Genomic DNA, 16,940 nt, shown 5'->3' on the forward strand with positions numbered 1-16,940 from the left:
CATGCCACAACTACTGAAGCCAGTGCACCTAGAGCCTGTGCTCTGCAACGAGAAGCCACCACAATGAGAAGCCCACACACAACGAAGAGTAGCCTCCGCTCACTGCAACTAAAGAAAGCCCGTGTGCAGCAAGAAGACCCAACACAGCCGATAATCTAAAAAACTAAAAAAAAAAAAAAATACAGAAGATTTGATAAGAGTATCACTATTTATTCTCATACAGATAATTTTTCTGTAACTTTCACATTTTCCTCTCAAAGATAGAACAAGACTCCCAACGCTTAGAACTGGATCACTTGGCCCTTTCTCTTCTTATCTCCTCCTAGTTCAAAATGCTTGCATCTCTTAATGGCCAGCATCCTCTTGGACCTGCAGTTGGGCTCAACACATTCAAGCCTCAGTACGATCTTCTTTGTGGTTTTAGCCTTCTTCCGGAAAATCGGCTTTGTTTGCCCACCATAGCCACTCTGCTTCCGATCGTAGCGCCTCTTTCCCTGGGCATACAGGGAATCTTTGCCCTTCTTATACTGGGTCACTTTGTGAGGCTGATGCTTTCCACACTTCTTACAGAAAGTCCTTCGGGTTTTAGGTACATTGACCATCTTTGCAGCAGAGGTGTCTTCACGGTGAAAACTGCTGTGAAATATTTAAAATACGGCAGCAAACAAACATTTTGAAAGTTAAAGGTGTTTTATAAATATTTACAGGAAAATAACATTACATCAAGTACCGCATAAACCCACCAAGGACTCATTTTCCGTATGAGCACATGCAACGTAAGGGCACAACTTCTCGGAATGCTTACTTTGCTGGAGCGTGTACAGAATGAGACTCACTGAAAAACGGCAAGGGAAGGGTAGCAGCATGGGGACGCCCAGGACGGGCGGTTCCCCGCACCAGGGGGGCTCCCCCGGGGTCTAATCTGCCGCGGTTGCCCGACCACTACGGCGTCGCGGCGCGACCCCCGACCTCCTCCCGCGGGCGAGGAGGGCCGAGGCGGGGGCTCCCCCCCGCGTCTCCGCGCACCCTCTCCCTGCACGCCTAGCTCCCGGGCGCGCCCGCCCCGGCCCCCCTCCGAAAGCCGCGTCAGCCTGGTTTCACTTTCGCCTCCCGAGCCCCGTGAGCCGTCAGCAGCCCGGAGGCTGACGTGTCCTTCACCGGCGCATCGGGGCCCAGCAGCCGCCACGCGGGAGGCCCTTTCCGGGAGGGAGAAGCCAGGCTTTGAAACCCACCAAGCAAGGCGGCGGGCCTCGCCCTTCCTCCGCCACCGGGGCCCGCCCGGCCCCGGCCCCGGCCCCGGAGTCCAGGCGGCCCCAGCTGGCACCTCGGGCGAGCGGCTCACCTGGAAAGCCGACGTCCACGTCCCGGCCTCGCTCGGCTCGCGCCGCCAGGAAAGGGAGGGGAGCGCCGGAAGCCGGCGCGGAGCCTGAGCGACAGCGCGGCGGCCCAATAGGCGGCTCCGCTCGGGCCCGGGGCGCACCAACCGCCGGCGCGGGGGGCGGGCCCGAGGGGTGTGGGCCCGGGGGCCGCGGCGCGCGGCGGGGCAGTTGCCGCTTGTCAGGACGGTGGCCGCCGGCGCGGGGCGGGCGTGTGTTCCTCGGTCCGGGACGTCCGGGGCCCCGTAGAGATGAGAGCGCGGGGGACGCAGGGCCGCGGGAGGCGTAGGTAACGGAGCCGGGGCGCGGTGGGGCCGCGGCGGGCTTCCTCCCGGACCCGCGCTGCATGGAGAGGACCGAGGCGACGCCGGGCCCCGGCTCCTAGTGGCCGCCAGGCGAGGATGTGCGGCGCCCGGGCGGCGCGGGGCGGCTGAGAGCCTTCGGGCCCCAGGACCCCCGGGGCCCGGGATGAGGTAGCGAGGGCAGCCGCGGGGGCCAGTTCCGACTGCTGCAGGCCACGGCCGCCGCCCGCCCGTGCCTTCCGCGCCGGAGCCGCCAGCTCCCTCCCGCGCCCGCCCGTCTGCCTGCGCTCCCGGCCGCGGGGACCATGAGGTTCCGCATCTACAAGCGGAAGGTGCTGGTCCTGACGCTCGTGGTGGCCGCCTGCGGCTTCGTCCTCTGGAGCAGCAATGGGCGACAGAGGAAGAGCGAGGCCCTCGCCCCGCCGCCGCCGCCGCCGCCGGACGCCGAGCCCGCGCAGGGTGCCGGCGCCCGGCCCGGGGACCCTCCCGCCGCGTCCGTGGGCGTCCGCCGGGGCTCCAACGAGTCGGCGGCTCCGCTGGTCGCGGCGGCCCCGCAGCCCGAGGTGGACAACCTGACGCTGCGGTACCGGGCCCTGGTGTACCAGCTGAACTTTGACCAGACGCTGAGGAACGTGGGCGAGGCCGGCGCCTGGGCCCCCCGAGAGCTGGTGCTGGTGGTCCAGGTGCACAACCGGCCCGAATACCTCAAACTGCTGCTGGACTCCCTTCGAAAAGCCCAGGGAATCGACAGCGTCCTCGTCATCTTTAGCCATGACTTCTGGTCGACCGAGATCAATCAGCTGATTGCCGGGGTGGATTTCTGTCCCGTTCTGCAGGTGTTCTTTCCTTTCAGCATTCAGTTGTACCCCCACGAGTTTCCGGGCACTGACCCCAGAGATTGCCCCAGAGACGTGGAGAAGAAAGCAGCTTTGCAGATGGGATGCATTAATGCCGAATATCCCGACTCCTTCGGCCATTATAGAGAGGCCAAGTTCTCCCAAACCAAACACCACTGGTGGTGGAAGCTGCATTTTGTATGGGAGAGGGTCAAAGTCCTTCGAGACTATGCTGGCCTCATACTTTTCCTAGAGGAGGATCACTACTTAGCCCCAGACTTTTACCATGTCTTCAAAAAGATGTGGCAGTTAAAGCAGCAAGAGTGTCCTGAGTGTGATGTTCTCTCCTTGGGGACCTATACTGCCATTCGCAGTTTCCACGGCGTTGCTGACAAGGTAGATGTGAAAACGTGGAAATCCACAGAGCACAATATGGGTCTGGCCTTGACCCGGGATGCCTATCAGAAGCTGATTGAGTGCACAGACACTTTCTGTACTTACGATGATTATAACTGGGACTGGACCCTTCAACATTTGACTCTATCTTGTCTTCCAAAATTCTGGAAAGTGCTGGTTCCTCAAGTTCCTAGGATTTTTCATGCTGGAGACTGTGGTATGCACCACCAAAAAACCTGTAGACCATCCACCCAGAGTGCCCAAATTGAGTCGCTCTTAAATAATAACAAACAGTACCTGTTTCCAGAAACTCTAACTATCAGCGAGAAGTTTATGGCAGCCCTTTCCCCACCTAGGAAAAATGGAGGGTGGGGAGATATTAGGGACCATGAACTCTGTAAAAGTTATAGAAGACTGCAGTGAAAAAAATCACAATTACAAAGGCAAAAGTAGTGACAGTCTTCTATTTTTGATATTTGTCCAAACAATATACAATTGAATAAAAGGGTTTAGGAACTGGTTTCTGCTTTAATACAACAACAAAATTATTGTAAAAGGTGTCCAACTATAGTATCTTTTCACGTCTGACTGATTTAAAACACAAGTTTTCATTTTGAGAATTAGGTTTTAAAGCTCAATGTGTATCTGCTAAAGGTAATCATTATTGTTAATTGATGAGAGAAGAGGGGAGATGTTATTTAAATTGCATCTATTAATCTTTTTATCTGAAACTTTGTACACTTTTCCACTTTCAAGACTTAAGTACAGCAAAATTTTATTTAAAATTGTCGTATCAGTAAAAAGTATTACATGAAATTGTTAAGAGTATTAATGGAACAAGGCTGGCTTCACTCTTGACACAGTTACTAGAAAGGGATTGCTTCACTGGTTTTATAATTTGAAAGTTATGTTTGCTAAACATCCTGTCAGAGCAGCGTCATTTTCAGTATTAAAAGATTCCTGTATTATTGTGTTAAGATTTGCCTGTGCTTTGGAACCTTCATAGAACTCGCTTTCTTTTGGAATGTATTTGATTGATAAGAGTTTAAAGACAGTTTTCACCTCAATGTAGAAATACAGTGGTTTCGTTTCTTTTTCTTCTTTTAGTGCTGCCAAAATAAAATCCTCATTTTTGCATAAAAACGTTCCTAATCATTTTGCATAATAATTTTTACACCAAAATCCAGTAAAGACATTCTAGAAGGTTTAAAGTTACCATTACATCTTATCTGTACATTGTATAACTGAGTTTGAAAAAAAAAAAAAAACAGCTCTTAACAATGCATTCCCTTTGGAAGAAACTGGCTTTCACATTAGTCAGGCATAGAAAATAACAATGAAAAGCTGCTGTGTAAGTGAAATACAGCCAGAAATGACACAAAGTTCAGTCCTGCCAAAGTGAGACATGCTCTAGTGCCAGCTTTATTTTAACAGAAATCATACTTGTTAAAAGGACCGACAGTAAATAATAGGAAACAGGCTTAAAATTTAATCCGTATTTAACAAGTTTCCCTTAATAGTAAATAATTGCATTCAACCAAAAATATAGCCTGATTTCTGTGTAGATGTTGCAGATAGGCATTTCAATCTAAGAAAATGGTGTACCTAATGGACAGTCTCAAAATTATTGCATCAAATTAAGATTACTGTTACGACTGAAAAATGTATATGGTCATCTACAATGGGGCAAATAGTTCTCTTGCTTTATAAGCTACCTTTATCCTGTCCTTAGCCCAGTCTGGTTGCAGCTTTTATTGAGGTTATAAATGTAGATCAGGGTGAACTGCTAGGCTTTGTACTAGATTTTGGTGCTCCAACCTGACCACCCCAGTTAAAAGGACTAAAGAAATCAGGTAGTTTCCAGGACTAAGGTAAGGCCAGAGGTTTATGGAACAGAAAAAGATCAGTTCATGGCCTTGGGGTTACAGATTAGATCAACAAATATTTTCCTTTCTATACTGTCTTTCATGTTGTCCTAAGATTTTTCGTGAGAAAAAAAATCTATTGAGATTTTCTCCTAGCCTCAAATAAAAATACTTTTCCACAAAATTCATACCTTAGCTACTGTTAAGATACATTATCTGCTGCCCTTTTATGTTATAAAAGACATTGATTAGAAAACACTAGCTTTTGTTGTTGTTTTCATGTAATTATATAATGAAAACAATTTTCCTACTGGAGCAAATTCTCAGATTTTTTAATCATCCTGTTCTAAAATTTGTAAATTAATTCTATAAAACCAAGGGATGTTTTAGTAATCTCAAAAAAATTCTTTTAAAATTTTGAATTTTCAGTTATTAACAATTTTATATATATATGCAAACATACATATATATGGTAACTTACATATAAGAAGAGTAAAATACAGAGTTTTTCAGTGTATTTGTATTGTTTGGATCATTTAATATTGGTAAGACAGTCCTTTCCTCTCAGAATCTCTGACAAGCATAAGTGCATCCTATTTATAAACCCATAGTTTTGAGACTCTCCTCCCCGCAACACACACTCTAGTGTGCTTCTAGTTAATTGCATTCTTAGAATTACTCTGTCACAGACACAACTTAATACTCACTTTGAAACTTTATTAAAGTAATGGCAAACAAAGCCAAAAACAACACAGAAGTAAATATAAACAGGTTATATTAAAACTAACTCTCCATTAGAAAAAATATACACCAGAGGAATCATAAAACTTATTTCTATAATTAAGGAAGCTTCGTATAAACTCTACATGCAAAAAAATAAACAGCTTCAGTTTCCCATGAGAATAAAAACTGCAAATTTTAATTTTATACTTTCTTGAATACCTTTGGTTTTAGGATTTGTAAACAGAAAGGGAATCTATTTTAAGTCCAAAAGTTTTTATTCAGCCTTTAAATTCTAAGATGATACAGAATTAATCCAGGTCATAAAGCAAAGAATTCTGAAAACTGAATGAGCAATGAGTCACATGATCTTTAATAACCTGCACACTACCATCCTGCATATTGGTTTCCTTTATGTTGTCAAAACCAGGTGTATTGGGAACCGCAGTTTTGTTCAGTAACGAAGATGGGTGATCTCCATCTAATTCTTTCTCTTCAGTTATTACCGGTTCTTTTAAATTATCTTTTTCTTCATTTGAGTGAACAGCACTTTTGTCTTTTATAAATTCAGGTTCCATTTTTGACTCAGGTTGCTGAGACTTTGCAAACGGTTTTTGAGAAACATCAAGGGCCCCTTGTTGCAAGCCTGCAACTGAACTACAACTGTCTGCTTCTAGTACTTTGACTGCTACAGATGAATCAGTTGTTGAGGTAGCAGCATGTTCTAGACTTTCTTTTTCAGTTAGATGATTTCCTTCATTGACTCTTTCTTCTTTCTCATGAAGCTGCTCAGAGTTACTACATTCCTGCAACTATGTCAACAGAAATAACAAATTAATAATTCTTTGAAACAAATAGAAAAGTAAATTGTACCCTCTATAAACTTTAAGTTGTGAAAGAATAACCCAGTAGACTTACAGATAGGCTTCCTGGCTTCCCCCTCAAAGTCATTCTCCAAATGCTGCCAGTCATATTTTAATAATGCAAACCTGGCATTGATTCTCTAATTAAATCCTTTATTCAACCCTTCATCTCCTTCAGGATAAAATAATCCTGGCCTACAAACCTTTTAACATGGCCTAAAAAACCCATTAGTAGTCATTATAAGGGCATTCTTGAATTCCTTGAATTTTCTTGTATTTCTGTGATTCTTCAACAGTCTCTTTCCCCCAAATTCACATACAAGACAACTGCGCTAGTTACTCATTTGTGTCCGATACTGAGGACTATAAAAACAACCAAACTTAAGTTCAACTAGAAAGAATGAACAAACAAAAGTATGACATAGTTCTCATGGTTTGAGAATCAAAAAAAGCTGTTTGTCCCTGGACTAATAATTCCCAAATGTTAGTTTTTCTCTATTCCTCACTGGACAGTTATTTTGGGATTAAATGAGATAACATAAGTGAAAATGAACTGCAGATGTTTAACAGTAAAATACACATAAAAAGTCTTTACTCCTCGTAACATCACTCTTCCCAGCCATCATGTCCATTTAAAGTTATGATATCAAGAAATCAAGAATTAAGTTATTTGTTAGGCTTCACTCTTGTCGCAAATCGCTACTCTTATACAGCCTACCAAAATCCTTACCTTTGCATGGATTTCAATCTTCCTATCAGTCACCTGAAGAACTTCGATCAATGGTGGGGTTAGGGGCATTGTTTGTTTGAATGGAGGGCTCAGGACCTCTTCAAGAAACTCATTAACATTTTCTTCATTGACAAATAACCTTTCCTAAAGTAGAAAAAGAAAAAAATATTCCACCTTACTGGTCATACTTGACAGAGTTGTATCAAAAAACAGCTCATAAAAGTTCTCACACAGTTCAGGACTGCACTTTGAAAGTGTTTTTTTTAATGTTATTCCTATGTTGTTTTGACAGAAGAAAAGTGAGTATTGTACAGAGCAGTAAGGACAGCAAGAGTACATACATATACAGGAAAAGGCCCTAAAAGAAAAAAGCCTGCATTTCTTTTCTAGGTCTCTGTTAAATCTGAGGTATGTATTCCCTTCAGATAATCTTATCATATCTTTCCTTTTTTCCCTCTATTTTGTAAGAATAACATCATCTGTAGAATTATAAATGCAGTCCAAGCTATAAAATGTAATTCAATTTTAGAATACCTCCTAACGAGTCATCTAAAGATACACAAGACAGGATCTATTCAAATTTTGTGGACCAGTTTGCCTTTTAGTTCTTGGCCAAGTATAATATTTTATCTAACAGAAGTATATTCTATTTTAAGCACTAAGATAATCCATTGCAACACTAGCATATAGCTATATAAGAGTGAGGAAACACTGTAAATGAACTATACTTCAATAATTTAAAAAAAATAAGGAAAAGCAACACTGTAAATAAACTATATTTAAATTAAAAAAAAAAAAAAGGAATGAGGTACATTTCCAAACTATAGGATATGCAAAAATCACTTTCACTGGAATCCCAAACAGAAAGCAATCTGTTCATATTCAAATACATCAAGTGAATACAGGTATATAGTTAGGGCTTTGAAGGAATAACCATATTTAAAATTCTTAAAGTCAGTTCACAGTTGCCCCAAATAAAAGTATCTTCCTCTGTACTCTGATATAAACAAATTAATTACAAATAAACACAATTCATTATTTGGTTCAATTTGGGGGATGCGGGGGGATCAGAAAGAAGTTTCAAGTTCCCTCCTATTAAACATTATTTAAACCTGTGAACACCTACCTACCAAACAAATGTGAACTTTGGTGAAAGAAAAACTTTACTTTTGGAGGACTTTGCCTTGTTATTATTTGAAGATCTAGAATAACACTGTATTGTAGAAACAACCCCCCACCCCAAATCAAAAGCATTTCTAAGGTTCATGTCTCTGCAAAAGACTTACACATTAACTGCAAAAAAAAAAAAAATACACCAAATAGTTAACTCAGGGAAGAATAATATTTATAATGGAAATGGTTATGATGAAAATACAAAGAATTTGCATAAACTTGCCTTCTCAGTCTAATGACTGATTTTACTATAAAAGATACTGAATTCAGTTGTCCTAAAGCTCTAGTAAAATTTCCAATGAATATTTAAGGCTTATAGAAACAGATTTTGTACTTGTTTATGTGTAAAGTAACAAATTCTGGCCTTGACAGCCACAGATTAGTCTCTTTATAATTATTTTCATATAATACACATGATAATGTAATTGTTATATGTCTATCCACAAAATACTCCTGTGATTTTTTAAAAAAATTCAGTTTAATACTTACAGCCTAGTCCACTAAAACGTAAAGAAAAAAACTGAACATTATGGTTCCATGAGCCTCAGCAAATGTGACCATTAATGAAGTAATTATAAATCTATTTCAGGCTTAAAGATATAAAACACAATGGTCCTAATCCCATTTTGGTCTAGTTTCTTTGCTAAAATAATGTTCGCATACTGGAAAATCAGATGAAAATATATTCTTTAGTATTCTCTCAAATGCTTGTCCATATAGCTTTTTTCCCACATTGTGAGTTATTTTCACATTTATTAAAACAATTACAGGAAAACAACCGCCCTTTCCTAAATTTCTCCCTTCTGATGACATAAACAGATAGTCAAATTCATGCTTTATACCTAGCCATGGCTATTTATTTCACCTTTTTGGGGGGGGTTTCAAATTAACAACTTCTCACAGAAGATTCACCTCATAAAATAAAAATTTAACTAGCAAATTTCTAGAAAAACACAGGAAGAAGGAAAACTTTTTGGCAGGTTAAAGCCCAAGGCCCCAAACTTAATTTTTAATACATAATTAGTGCAACTAGTGTTGTGAATTAGAGAATTTAACCCCTGAATATCTCTTTAAAAGAGCTTAAAAAATGTAATATTAATACAAACCTCAATCAAAAGGACCAATTAATTGTTCACTTATGAGTTTAAAAAGGTCTGTAGAACTTCAAACGAAGTAAACTAAGCAGTTTTTTCTTTTGTCAATATTTGCCAATAGTACTGGAGTATTGACTCTCAAGATCCTCAATAACCTAAAAAGTATAGCAGCAACTACAAAATTATATGCTAGGTAAACTTGATAATGTTCAGCCTCAGTTTTTGCACGAAAGAGATGTAGCTGATGTTGGTACCAACCAAGACTTATATTACACTTAGTTAAATGCCCACCATTCTGCCAAATACTAGTAGAGTGCGGATTAAAACAGATGCAAAAAGAGGTAATTTTAATCTAACATAACGCCCACCAGAGGACAACCCCACCAACATCAGCGACTAAAGTTAAGCAGTACAATATGGCCAAGAGAGCAAGGGATTTAGATTCTCATCTGGGTCTGAGCAAAACAACTGTGGGGCACAGGCTGAGTTACTTTTGCTCTCTGGAGGTAAACTCTTACTTCCTAAGGTTAGAGAAAGCTGTTTACCAACTTACAATACGGCCATGATAGGATGCCTCAAACCTATTTGTGTCACAACCCCTTTGAGAATATGACTCAAGTTACCGCTCTTCTCCCCGGAAGAAAGCACCCTCAACTTTCTGAATACAGTTTTAGAGGGCTACGGATCCCTGAGAATCCATTCATCGCATCCTTCGGAGTCAGCTGACTCCTGGGAAACAACTGCATGAAGCTCAACTTCGCAGATCTGAAACCCACCCACCAGAGAGGATGCCTTAAGTCTTTTCCAACATGCGTGAAACGTGTACCGACATCTTTCAAGTGCGTCAGTTTCAAGTCGGCAGGAGAGAAGCGATGACGGAAAATCCTTTGATCAGGATAAAGTGAGAGGATGCCTGCGATAGCAAGGGGAAGAGAACTCGTTCCAGGTACGGAGGCTCTAGAAAGAAGTGTTACCTGCAGAGAACCGCTGTTCACACCGTAATACCACTCTCTCCACTGTCCGCGGCACTCCGGAGACTTGGCCAGCTCTATCACCGCGTTGTCGGAGGAGACGCTAACCACGGGTTCCCCGGGACTCAGTCTATTCTCTGGAGTGAACTGCAACACGAAGGAATAGCACACTGAGTCGCGGGTGGCGAAGGCCAGTGTGTACCGGAGAGCGGTCACCTCCCCGCGAAGACTGCGCGGCTGGATCCGAGGCACTTGCACGAGCAGAGTCAGGGAGTCCTCGCGCTGGTGACACCGCAAAGGCGGGCACAAGGGCGGCCCGCGGGCTCCGTCAGCCGGCGCCCCGCGGGCGCCCTCCCGGGCCGCGCGCGCCTCCACGCCGAGGGCTGGGCGCGCGCCCGCTGCTCCCGCCGCCGAGCCCGCGTCCGGGTCCCCGGATGCCGCCCTCGGCGCGCCGGCACCGCCCTCCTCAGGCGAGGCCGCGGCCCCGCGGGGCGGCTTCTCCCCGCGGCCCGCGGTCGCCGGCTCTCGCCCGCCGAAAGCCCGCCCCTCGCCGGCGGCCTCCGCGGCTGGGCCGGGACCCGAGCCCGCGGCCTCCCCGCGGCGGGCGGAAGCGCGGGCCGCGCCGTCAGTTCCGGGCCGGGCGGCGGCCTCTTCCGGGGTGGCGGCGCGCTCCGGGCGCGTGGCGCTCGCGGCCACGGGCAGCGTGACCAGCAGCCGCCGCCGGGCCCTGTCGAAGCGCGCGCTGCCGCGGCCGTCCTCCACCGGGTACGGGAGCCGGAGCCGCAGCCGGTAGTCGGGCTCCCTCGAGTCGAGGCGCAGCAGCCTGCCCGTCACCTCCAGCGCCGCCCGCTCGGCCGAGCGCAGCAGCGGCAGCTCCACGGTGACGAGCAGCTCCCGGGGCACCGTGCTGGGGGCCGAGTCCCGCGAGTGGCGGTAGTCCTGGAGGTCCACGTGGTGCCGCTGCACCACGCGGTAGCGGGGCTCGGTGGGCGCGGGCGGCGCGGCGGCCTGCGGGGCGGCCTGCGGGGCGGCGGGCGCCTGCGGCCGGGGAGGCCGGGGCAGGGCGGGCAGGGGGCTGTCCGGCTCCGCCTCGGGCCGGGCCGCGGCGCCCCCGGGCAGGGCGGTGCGCAGCACGGCGGCCTCCGGGGTCCCCTTGTACTTGGCCTTCAGCGTCTTGGCGTTCCTGCGGTCCAGCTTCACGCCGAACTGCTGCTCCACCGCCTCCAGGGCCGTGGCGTCCAGCATCTGGCGGAAGCGCTCGTGGCGCCGCGCCAGCGCCAGCGCGTCCGGGTGGAAGACCACGTCGTAGACGGTGTAGCGGGTGCCGCGGCCCCCCGCGTACTCGCGGCCGGGCGCCAGGCTGTAGGGCAGGGACCAGCGGCGGCCGGGCGCAGCGCCCCGGGAGCCGGGCTGGCTGCGGGGCGCGCCCACCAGCGCGTTGCTGCACACGTTCACGAAGCAGCGCCGGGTGCCGTCCAGGCTGGTGCGCAACACGTGGCCCGGCTCCGGGTGCACGAACCGCACCTCCACGCCGCGCTCACGCTCCAGGGCGATGATCTCCTCCTCGTAGCGCCGCCGGTTCTCGGGGTCTGTGATCTCTTCGGCGTACTCGGCGAACATTCGCCGGAACTCCGGGTCCTGGAAGGCGGAGGTGAGCCGCTGGACCTCCTCTCCGCTCAGGTCCAAGTCTTCCAGCGGCGAAGAGGCTGCCTCCCTGGCCATGCCGCCCCTCGGCTCCTTGCCCAGGGGCCAGGGGAGATGAATCCGAGATCGAGCGGGTGGGACGCGCGGTGGAGTCGCTGGTCTGCGGGATAGAGGTGGCGGAGGCCTCGCAACCGCCGGAGACTTAAGCGGTGCGCGGCGCGTGCTCGTTGCCATAGTGACACCACCAACAGCCGGGAGGAGGGGTAGGAATAGGGGTGATGGAAGCGCCAGAAATAGTCTTAGTTTCTTCAAACCAACACTGCGTTTTTTAGATTCCTGGGCCACGGTGCGGTTACCTCTGCAGAATAACCATCTTATTAACTGTCATAATTTCCAGCATCATGTGCATTATTCATTGTTCACAACAGTTCAAGGTGGACTTGATCCCCATTTCAGAGATGGGACCTGAGAAAAGCAAAGTCACACAGCTAATACATTCACAAGCAGTGATTCTAACAAGTTTATCTGCTTTATTCACTTCGCTAAACCAACACTTCAGTCTCCTAGATATTTCACCAGTTTGCCTTGTTTACAACTCTCATTTGGTGCAAGAGATATGGGCAGGCTATTCATAAATAACCAGTGATCAGTAAACATGACTTCTTTAATAATAAAAATGCAAATATAAGATATCACATATCACCTATCAAAATGGAAAAGGCTTCTTTAAAAAGCAATTACTGTCTACTTCCTTGGGGTGGTGGTAGAATTATATTAATAAAACCTTTCTAGAGAGTAGTTTGGTAGCTGTATAAAAAGCCTTTAGAATGTGCATACTTTTTTCCATCCAGCAATTCCAGCTTGAGAGTATGCTCAAGATTTGGGAAGAAGCTAAGAATTCAATAGTGGGACTGGTTGAGCAGATTTTGGTACAGCCATGCAGTGGGATTCTATGCTGCCATTCGAATTGATATTGTAGAAGAATATTTATTGACGAGGGTAGTTATTAGTTGGTAGTTGTTAAATCTAGTGATCATTTTGCTGTTTTCCTGGTGTTGAAACTCTCAGCAACGTTTAACACAATGTTGGCATTACCTCAATGTCAAGACACCATCCAGATTCCTCTCCTACCTCATCAGATGCACTGGCACTTCCTGTGGTTTCCCCACACTGAGACCAAGTGTTGGCTTTTCTCATAGCAGAGAAATCTCAACCTCCCGTCTTGTGTGATATACCTGACCGCTAAGGCATAATGTCACATGATGGCACCTCATACCCAGATTTCTGCGGTGAGGTCAGCCATGCTTTAACTGACTAAACACCGAGTGGGGGAGCACACCACCTCTTTGTTGTTCCCCAAAGTATTAGCTCTGGATACCTGGATACCCTTACAGTGCTGTTCCTCTGCTAGCCCATTTTTCAGACCTCTTCTTCCTTTTCATTTCCAGACAATGCCCACCTCCACCTGATTCTAGTTCCTGTCTTACTTTAATGATTATTGCCTGATCCTGGCAACTTACCTGCTTTTAGTTAACTGCTCTGCTTCATGTTACTTCACCTTGCTAACTCCTAAGCATACCCTGTACCCTATTTTTTTAGGCATTAAATGTGTTTTGTTTTTTTTTTTAATTTTTTTGGGGGTACACCAGGTTCAATCAGCTGTTTTTATACACATATCCCCGTATTCCCTCCCTTCCTTGACGCCCCCCCCTCGAGTCCCCCCCACCCTCCCTGCCCCAGATTAAATGTGTTCTTAAAGAAACCTTTCATATTTAGCTCTGTGGTTCTTCTAACTGGACCAGCAACCTCACAGTGTCTATTTCACTACCACTTTCAAGGCCCAAATTGTAAATTTTTCCAAGTAATCTAGTAACTTTTGAACTTATGCCTTGATTTCACCTTTAACCAAAATTTCCAGGCTGTTCTTGAAATTAAAGCTCAATCTTGCTCTTCTAACCTCAGACCTCTTCTGATATTCTGAAATTTTCTATCTTTAAACCACATCTCAAACTGCCACTTCATCCTTAGCCAGAATTCACTTATTACAACATTCAGATTAAACTTCTTGAGGAATTTTCCTTCAATGTCATTTTTGTTTTCTTACCAGTATCAATTCCCCGAAAAGCTAATTTCTTTGAAAGAAATATCTTCCATTCCAGGCTGTCTGTAATATTGAGATTATTCCTACATTTGAAACACTCTTTGTACGTTTAGGAACTTCCTGTCATTCAGATTCACTTCTGGGCTATCATCACAGTCCCCCCCATGAACTAAAAGGGGATGGTGTTGAGTGATTATACCCAAAGTAGCAAAACAGACTGCTTCAAAGTGAATATTCCTTTTCAGTGTAAAAGCTATGGGGACAGTGCATTTTAAAATTTTCAGTGCCAAAAGGTAATTATGTAATGACTACCATAGTAATATAATGAAACAGAGGTTTTCACTATCATTAGAATAATTTGGCTGTGCCAGGTCTTAGTTGCAGGATCTTCATTGCGGCATGCCAGATCTTTAGTTGTGGCATGTGGGCTCTTAGTTGTGGCACACAGGATCTCGTTCCCTGACCAGGGATCAAACCCAGGCTTCCTGCATTGGGAGCGTGGAGTCTTAACCACTGGACCACCAAGGAAGTTCCTACTGTGTTTATTATAATACTGAAATTTCATAAAATAGAAATTTAAGCAGAACATTCTAAGGTTTATCATAATTTTATTGTTATTTAATATCAAAATTACATAAAATATAAAATTAAGCAGAAAATTGATGAATTGTTTCTTCAGATGGTCTTTAAGAATTTCAAAACCCTTGGAGTTTGCTGAAAATAGAAAATATTCATAAAATTAAACATTTTGGAAATCTAAGTTGTACATTTCTTAATATTTCATTTTAGTTAATTTTAAAAATAGGCCAACACATGCACATTGTTCCAAATTCAAAAGGGGATGCAGTGAAAACTAAGTCTGTCTCATACTGTTTCTGCTCTCCAGAAGCAACAGTATATCCTTATAAAGACTGTCTAATCATATATGAGCATGTGTGTGGGGTAAACTCTTTAAAAACACACACACAAGTGGTAGAATAATGAACACTACCCCTTTTTTTCAATTAATAATGAATACATTATGTTTATAATTTTTAACTAATCCCTTCCTTTATGGCTTTGAAATTTAATAAAAATTAGAAAAGTTCTGAATAAGTATAACTTTTAAACAGACATACATATAAACTTTTGCTATTATAAAAAAAAAACTATAGTAAAAACAGCTGTACCCACTTTTATGCATCAACCCAAGTATACATCTATGATAAATTCCTGGAAGTGGAATTGCTGGTATATGCAGTTGAGGTCTTAAGAAATCTTGTCAAATTGCCCTCCACAAAAGTTTTTACCATTTTTTATTCTGACCATCTCTGTGTGAAAATGGGTGTTTCTCCCCTACATCACCAACATTGTGTTTTTAAATAAAACAACTGCATTTGAGAGCACATGTTGAAACAGGATTAAGTTTATCTACTTTGGCTACACTTCTGTGGTTAACACTATAATATGATTTCACAAATATTCTAAGAAAAAAAATTTTTAGGAGAAACTAGCAGTAAAACCAAATTATTTCACTATATCATGAAAATCTTTCAGAAAAAAACATACATCAACTTGTTTGATCCATCACTGAAAAAAATTCCTCATATTATCACTGCTAAGTTATAGTTTGGAAATTATGTCCAGGGTTTTCAGCATGTGACGCCACATACGATAAAGGGACCAACTACCTCAACTCAGCAGTGAGTGTCAACTACAAGTCAGGGACTGTGCTAGAAACTTTTAAGAGGCACAGGCACAAAAGTGACTTCTAATACAGTGTGTTAGGAACCATCATAGAAGTCTGTATGCAGTGCTTAGAACACTGAACAATTCTGCCTGGCAATCAGAGAACATTACAAGAAATGTAACTGAAGTGTCTCGTGCTATCATAACAAATCAGTTAATTTTCTATTGTGGTTTATTTGCTTATCTCCTAACTCATTTAAAAAAGAATATTCAATGGTTTGCCAAAATAGATGTAATAAAAAAGATAAAAGTAAGGAAATAAGGAAATTCAGGAGAGAAAAATACAGGTTATTAAAGAGGAAGCCAGAGCTGCAGCCAACATTTATGCTAGCGATTCCTCTGCTGCTGCAGAGGCGGGCTGCACGTTCCGCTGTGCTTCTTGGCAGCTAACGCAAAGGGAGTTTACTAGGAGATTTACTGTCTCCCCAAGATGAAAATAAACAGTTGCTTGGGGCAGACACAGACTTCTCTTATCCCAAAATCTGTTGAAAGCGCCCACTACTGGTTTTTATAGCAGAGTAAGTTTTATATGTCTGTAAATTTATAACAAATCTCAGTTCAATAAAAGTCAATCTAAAGGTGAACAAAAGAGAGAATTCCCTGGCAGTCCAGTGGTTAGGACTCTGCGCTTTCACTGCTGAGGGCCTGGGTTTAATCCCTGCTTGGGGAACTAAGATACCACAAGCCACATGGCATGGCCAAGAAAAAGTGGACTTTTAAAAGGTGGGCAAAATATACTCCAGAGGTGACTTAATCCTGGGGTCATAAAATCACTGTCAACAACAGAGAGTGGTTGAGACTGGGTAAGAGTGTTTGCCCTTACCTAAAGGCATTCCAAGTCAAAAAAAATTTTTTTAAGGATTCATTGTGAGCTAGGTAAAGTCAAACACATGTTCAGCTTATGGAATAGAGGCTAGAATATCAGTGACTTTTATAAGAACTTTTTCTCTGTCTGGTTATATTCCAAAAACTAAGCAGTGCCTGGAATACAGTAAGAATCAAATACACGTCAAATGAGTGAATCCAAGAATAAAATTTAGAATATCCCAAAGCGAATGGACTTTAATCCTCCATGAATACTGAGCAGCAAAAATAATGCAGAAATTTTTTTTCAAAAAAAATATATAAGAAGCTATTAATC

General features: G+C 44.4%; 4 protein-coding genes across 9 annotated transcripts in view; 1 reads left to right on the forward strand and 3 right to left on the reverse strand.

The window, feature by feature from the left end:
- Nucleotides 1-189: 189 nt before the first annotated feature.
- Nucleotides 190-1,467, reverse strand: RPL36AL (ribosomal protein L36a like). 5 transcript variants are annotated; one of them, XM_057723759.1, is made up of 2 exons: nt 1,343-1,467; nt 190-636 (listed from the first exon to the last, which is right to left on the reverse strand). In XM_057723759.1, the coding sequence occupies exon 2, from the start codon at nt 600-602 to the stop codon at nt 282-284; it is 321 nt and encodes a 106-aa protein (XP_057579742.1). In that variant the 5' UTR covers nt 603-636; nt 1,343-1,467; the 3' UTR covers nt 190-281. The 5 variants fall into 5 exon arrangements, with proteins under 5 accessions (XP_057579742.1, XP_057579743.1, XP_057579744.1 ...); XM_057723760.1 differs by having other exon boundaries at nt 190-633; nt 1,343-1,395; XM_057723761.1 differs by having other exon boundaries at nt 1,233-1,363.
- On the forward strand, nt 1,297-4,047 carry MGAT2 (alpha-1,6-mannosyl-glycoprotein 2-beta-N-acetylglucosaminyltransferase). Its single transcript, XM_057723758.1, has one exon. It carries the CDS (start codon nt 1,984-1,986, stop codon nt 3,331-3,333), a length of 1,350 nt encoding a protein of 449 aa, XP_057579741.1. The 5' UTR covers nt 1,297-1,983; the 3' UTR covers nt 3,334-4,047.
- A 1,424-nt stretch (nt 4,048-5,471) lies between these two features.
- Nucleotides 5,472-12,063, reverse strand: DNAAF2 (dynein axonemal assembly factor 2). The gene is made up of 3 exons (XM_057723756.1): nt 10,330-12,063; nt 7,089-7,232; nt 5,472-6,307 (listed from the first exon to the last, which is right to left on the reverse strand). Exons 1-3 carry the CDS (start codon nt 12,046-12,048, stop codon nt 5,807-5,809), a joined length of 2,364 nt encoding a protein of 787 aa, XP_057579739.1. The 5' UTR covers nt 12,049-12,063; the 3' UTR covers nt 5,472-5,806.
- Nucleotides 12,064-14,662: 2,599 nt separating this feature from the next.
- Nucleotides 14,663-16,940, reverse strand: part of POLE2 (DNA polymerase epsilon 2, accessory subunit) — a 29,508-nt gene continuing 27,230 nt past the window's right edge. For both annotated transcript variants that reach the window (XR_009051480.1, XM_057723757.1), the window contains exon 19: nt 14,663-14,785. Coding sequence is in view for 1 of the 2 variants with exons in the window: in XM_057723757.1 (XP_057579740.1) it covers nt 14,767-14,785 (19 nt within the window). In the remaining variant the exon portion in view is untranslated. The remainder of the gene's footprint in view (nt 14,786-16,940) is intronic.

Source organism: Hippopotamus amphibius, chromosome 2 (assembly GCF_030028045.1).
Source record: "Hippopotamus amphibius kiboko isolate mHipAmp2 chromosome 2, mHipAmp2.hap2, whole genome shotgun sequence".
NCBI classification, from domain to species: domain Eukaryota; kingdom Metazoa; phylum Chordata; class Mammalia; order Artiodactyla; family Hippopotamidae; genus Hippopotamus; species Hippopotamus amphibius.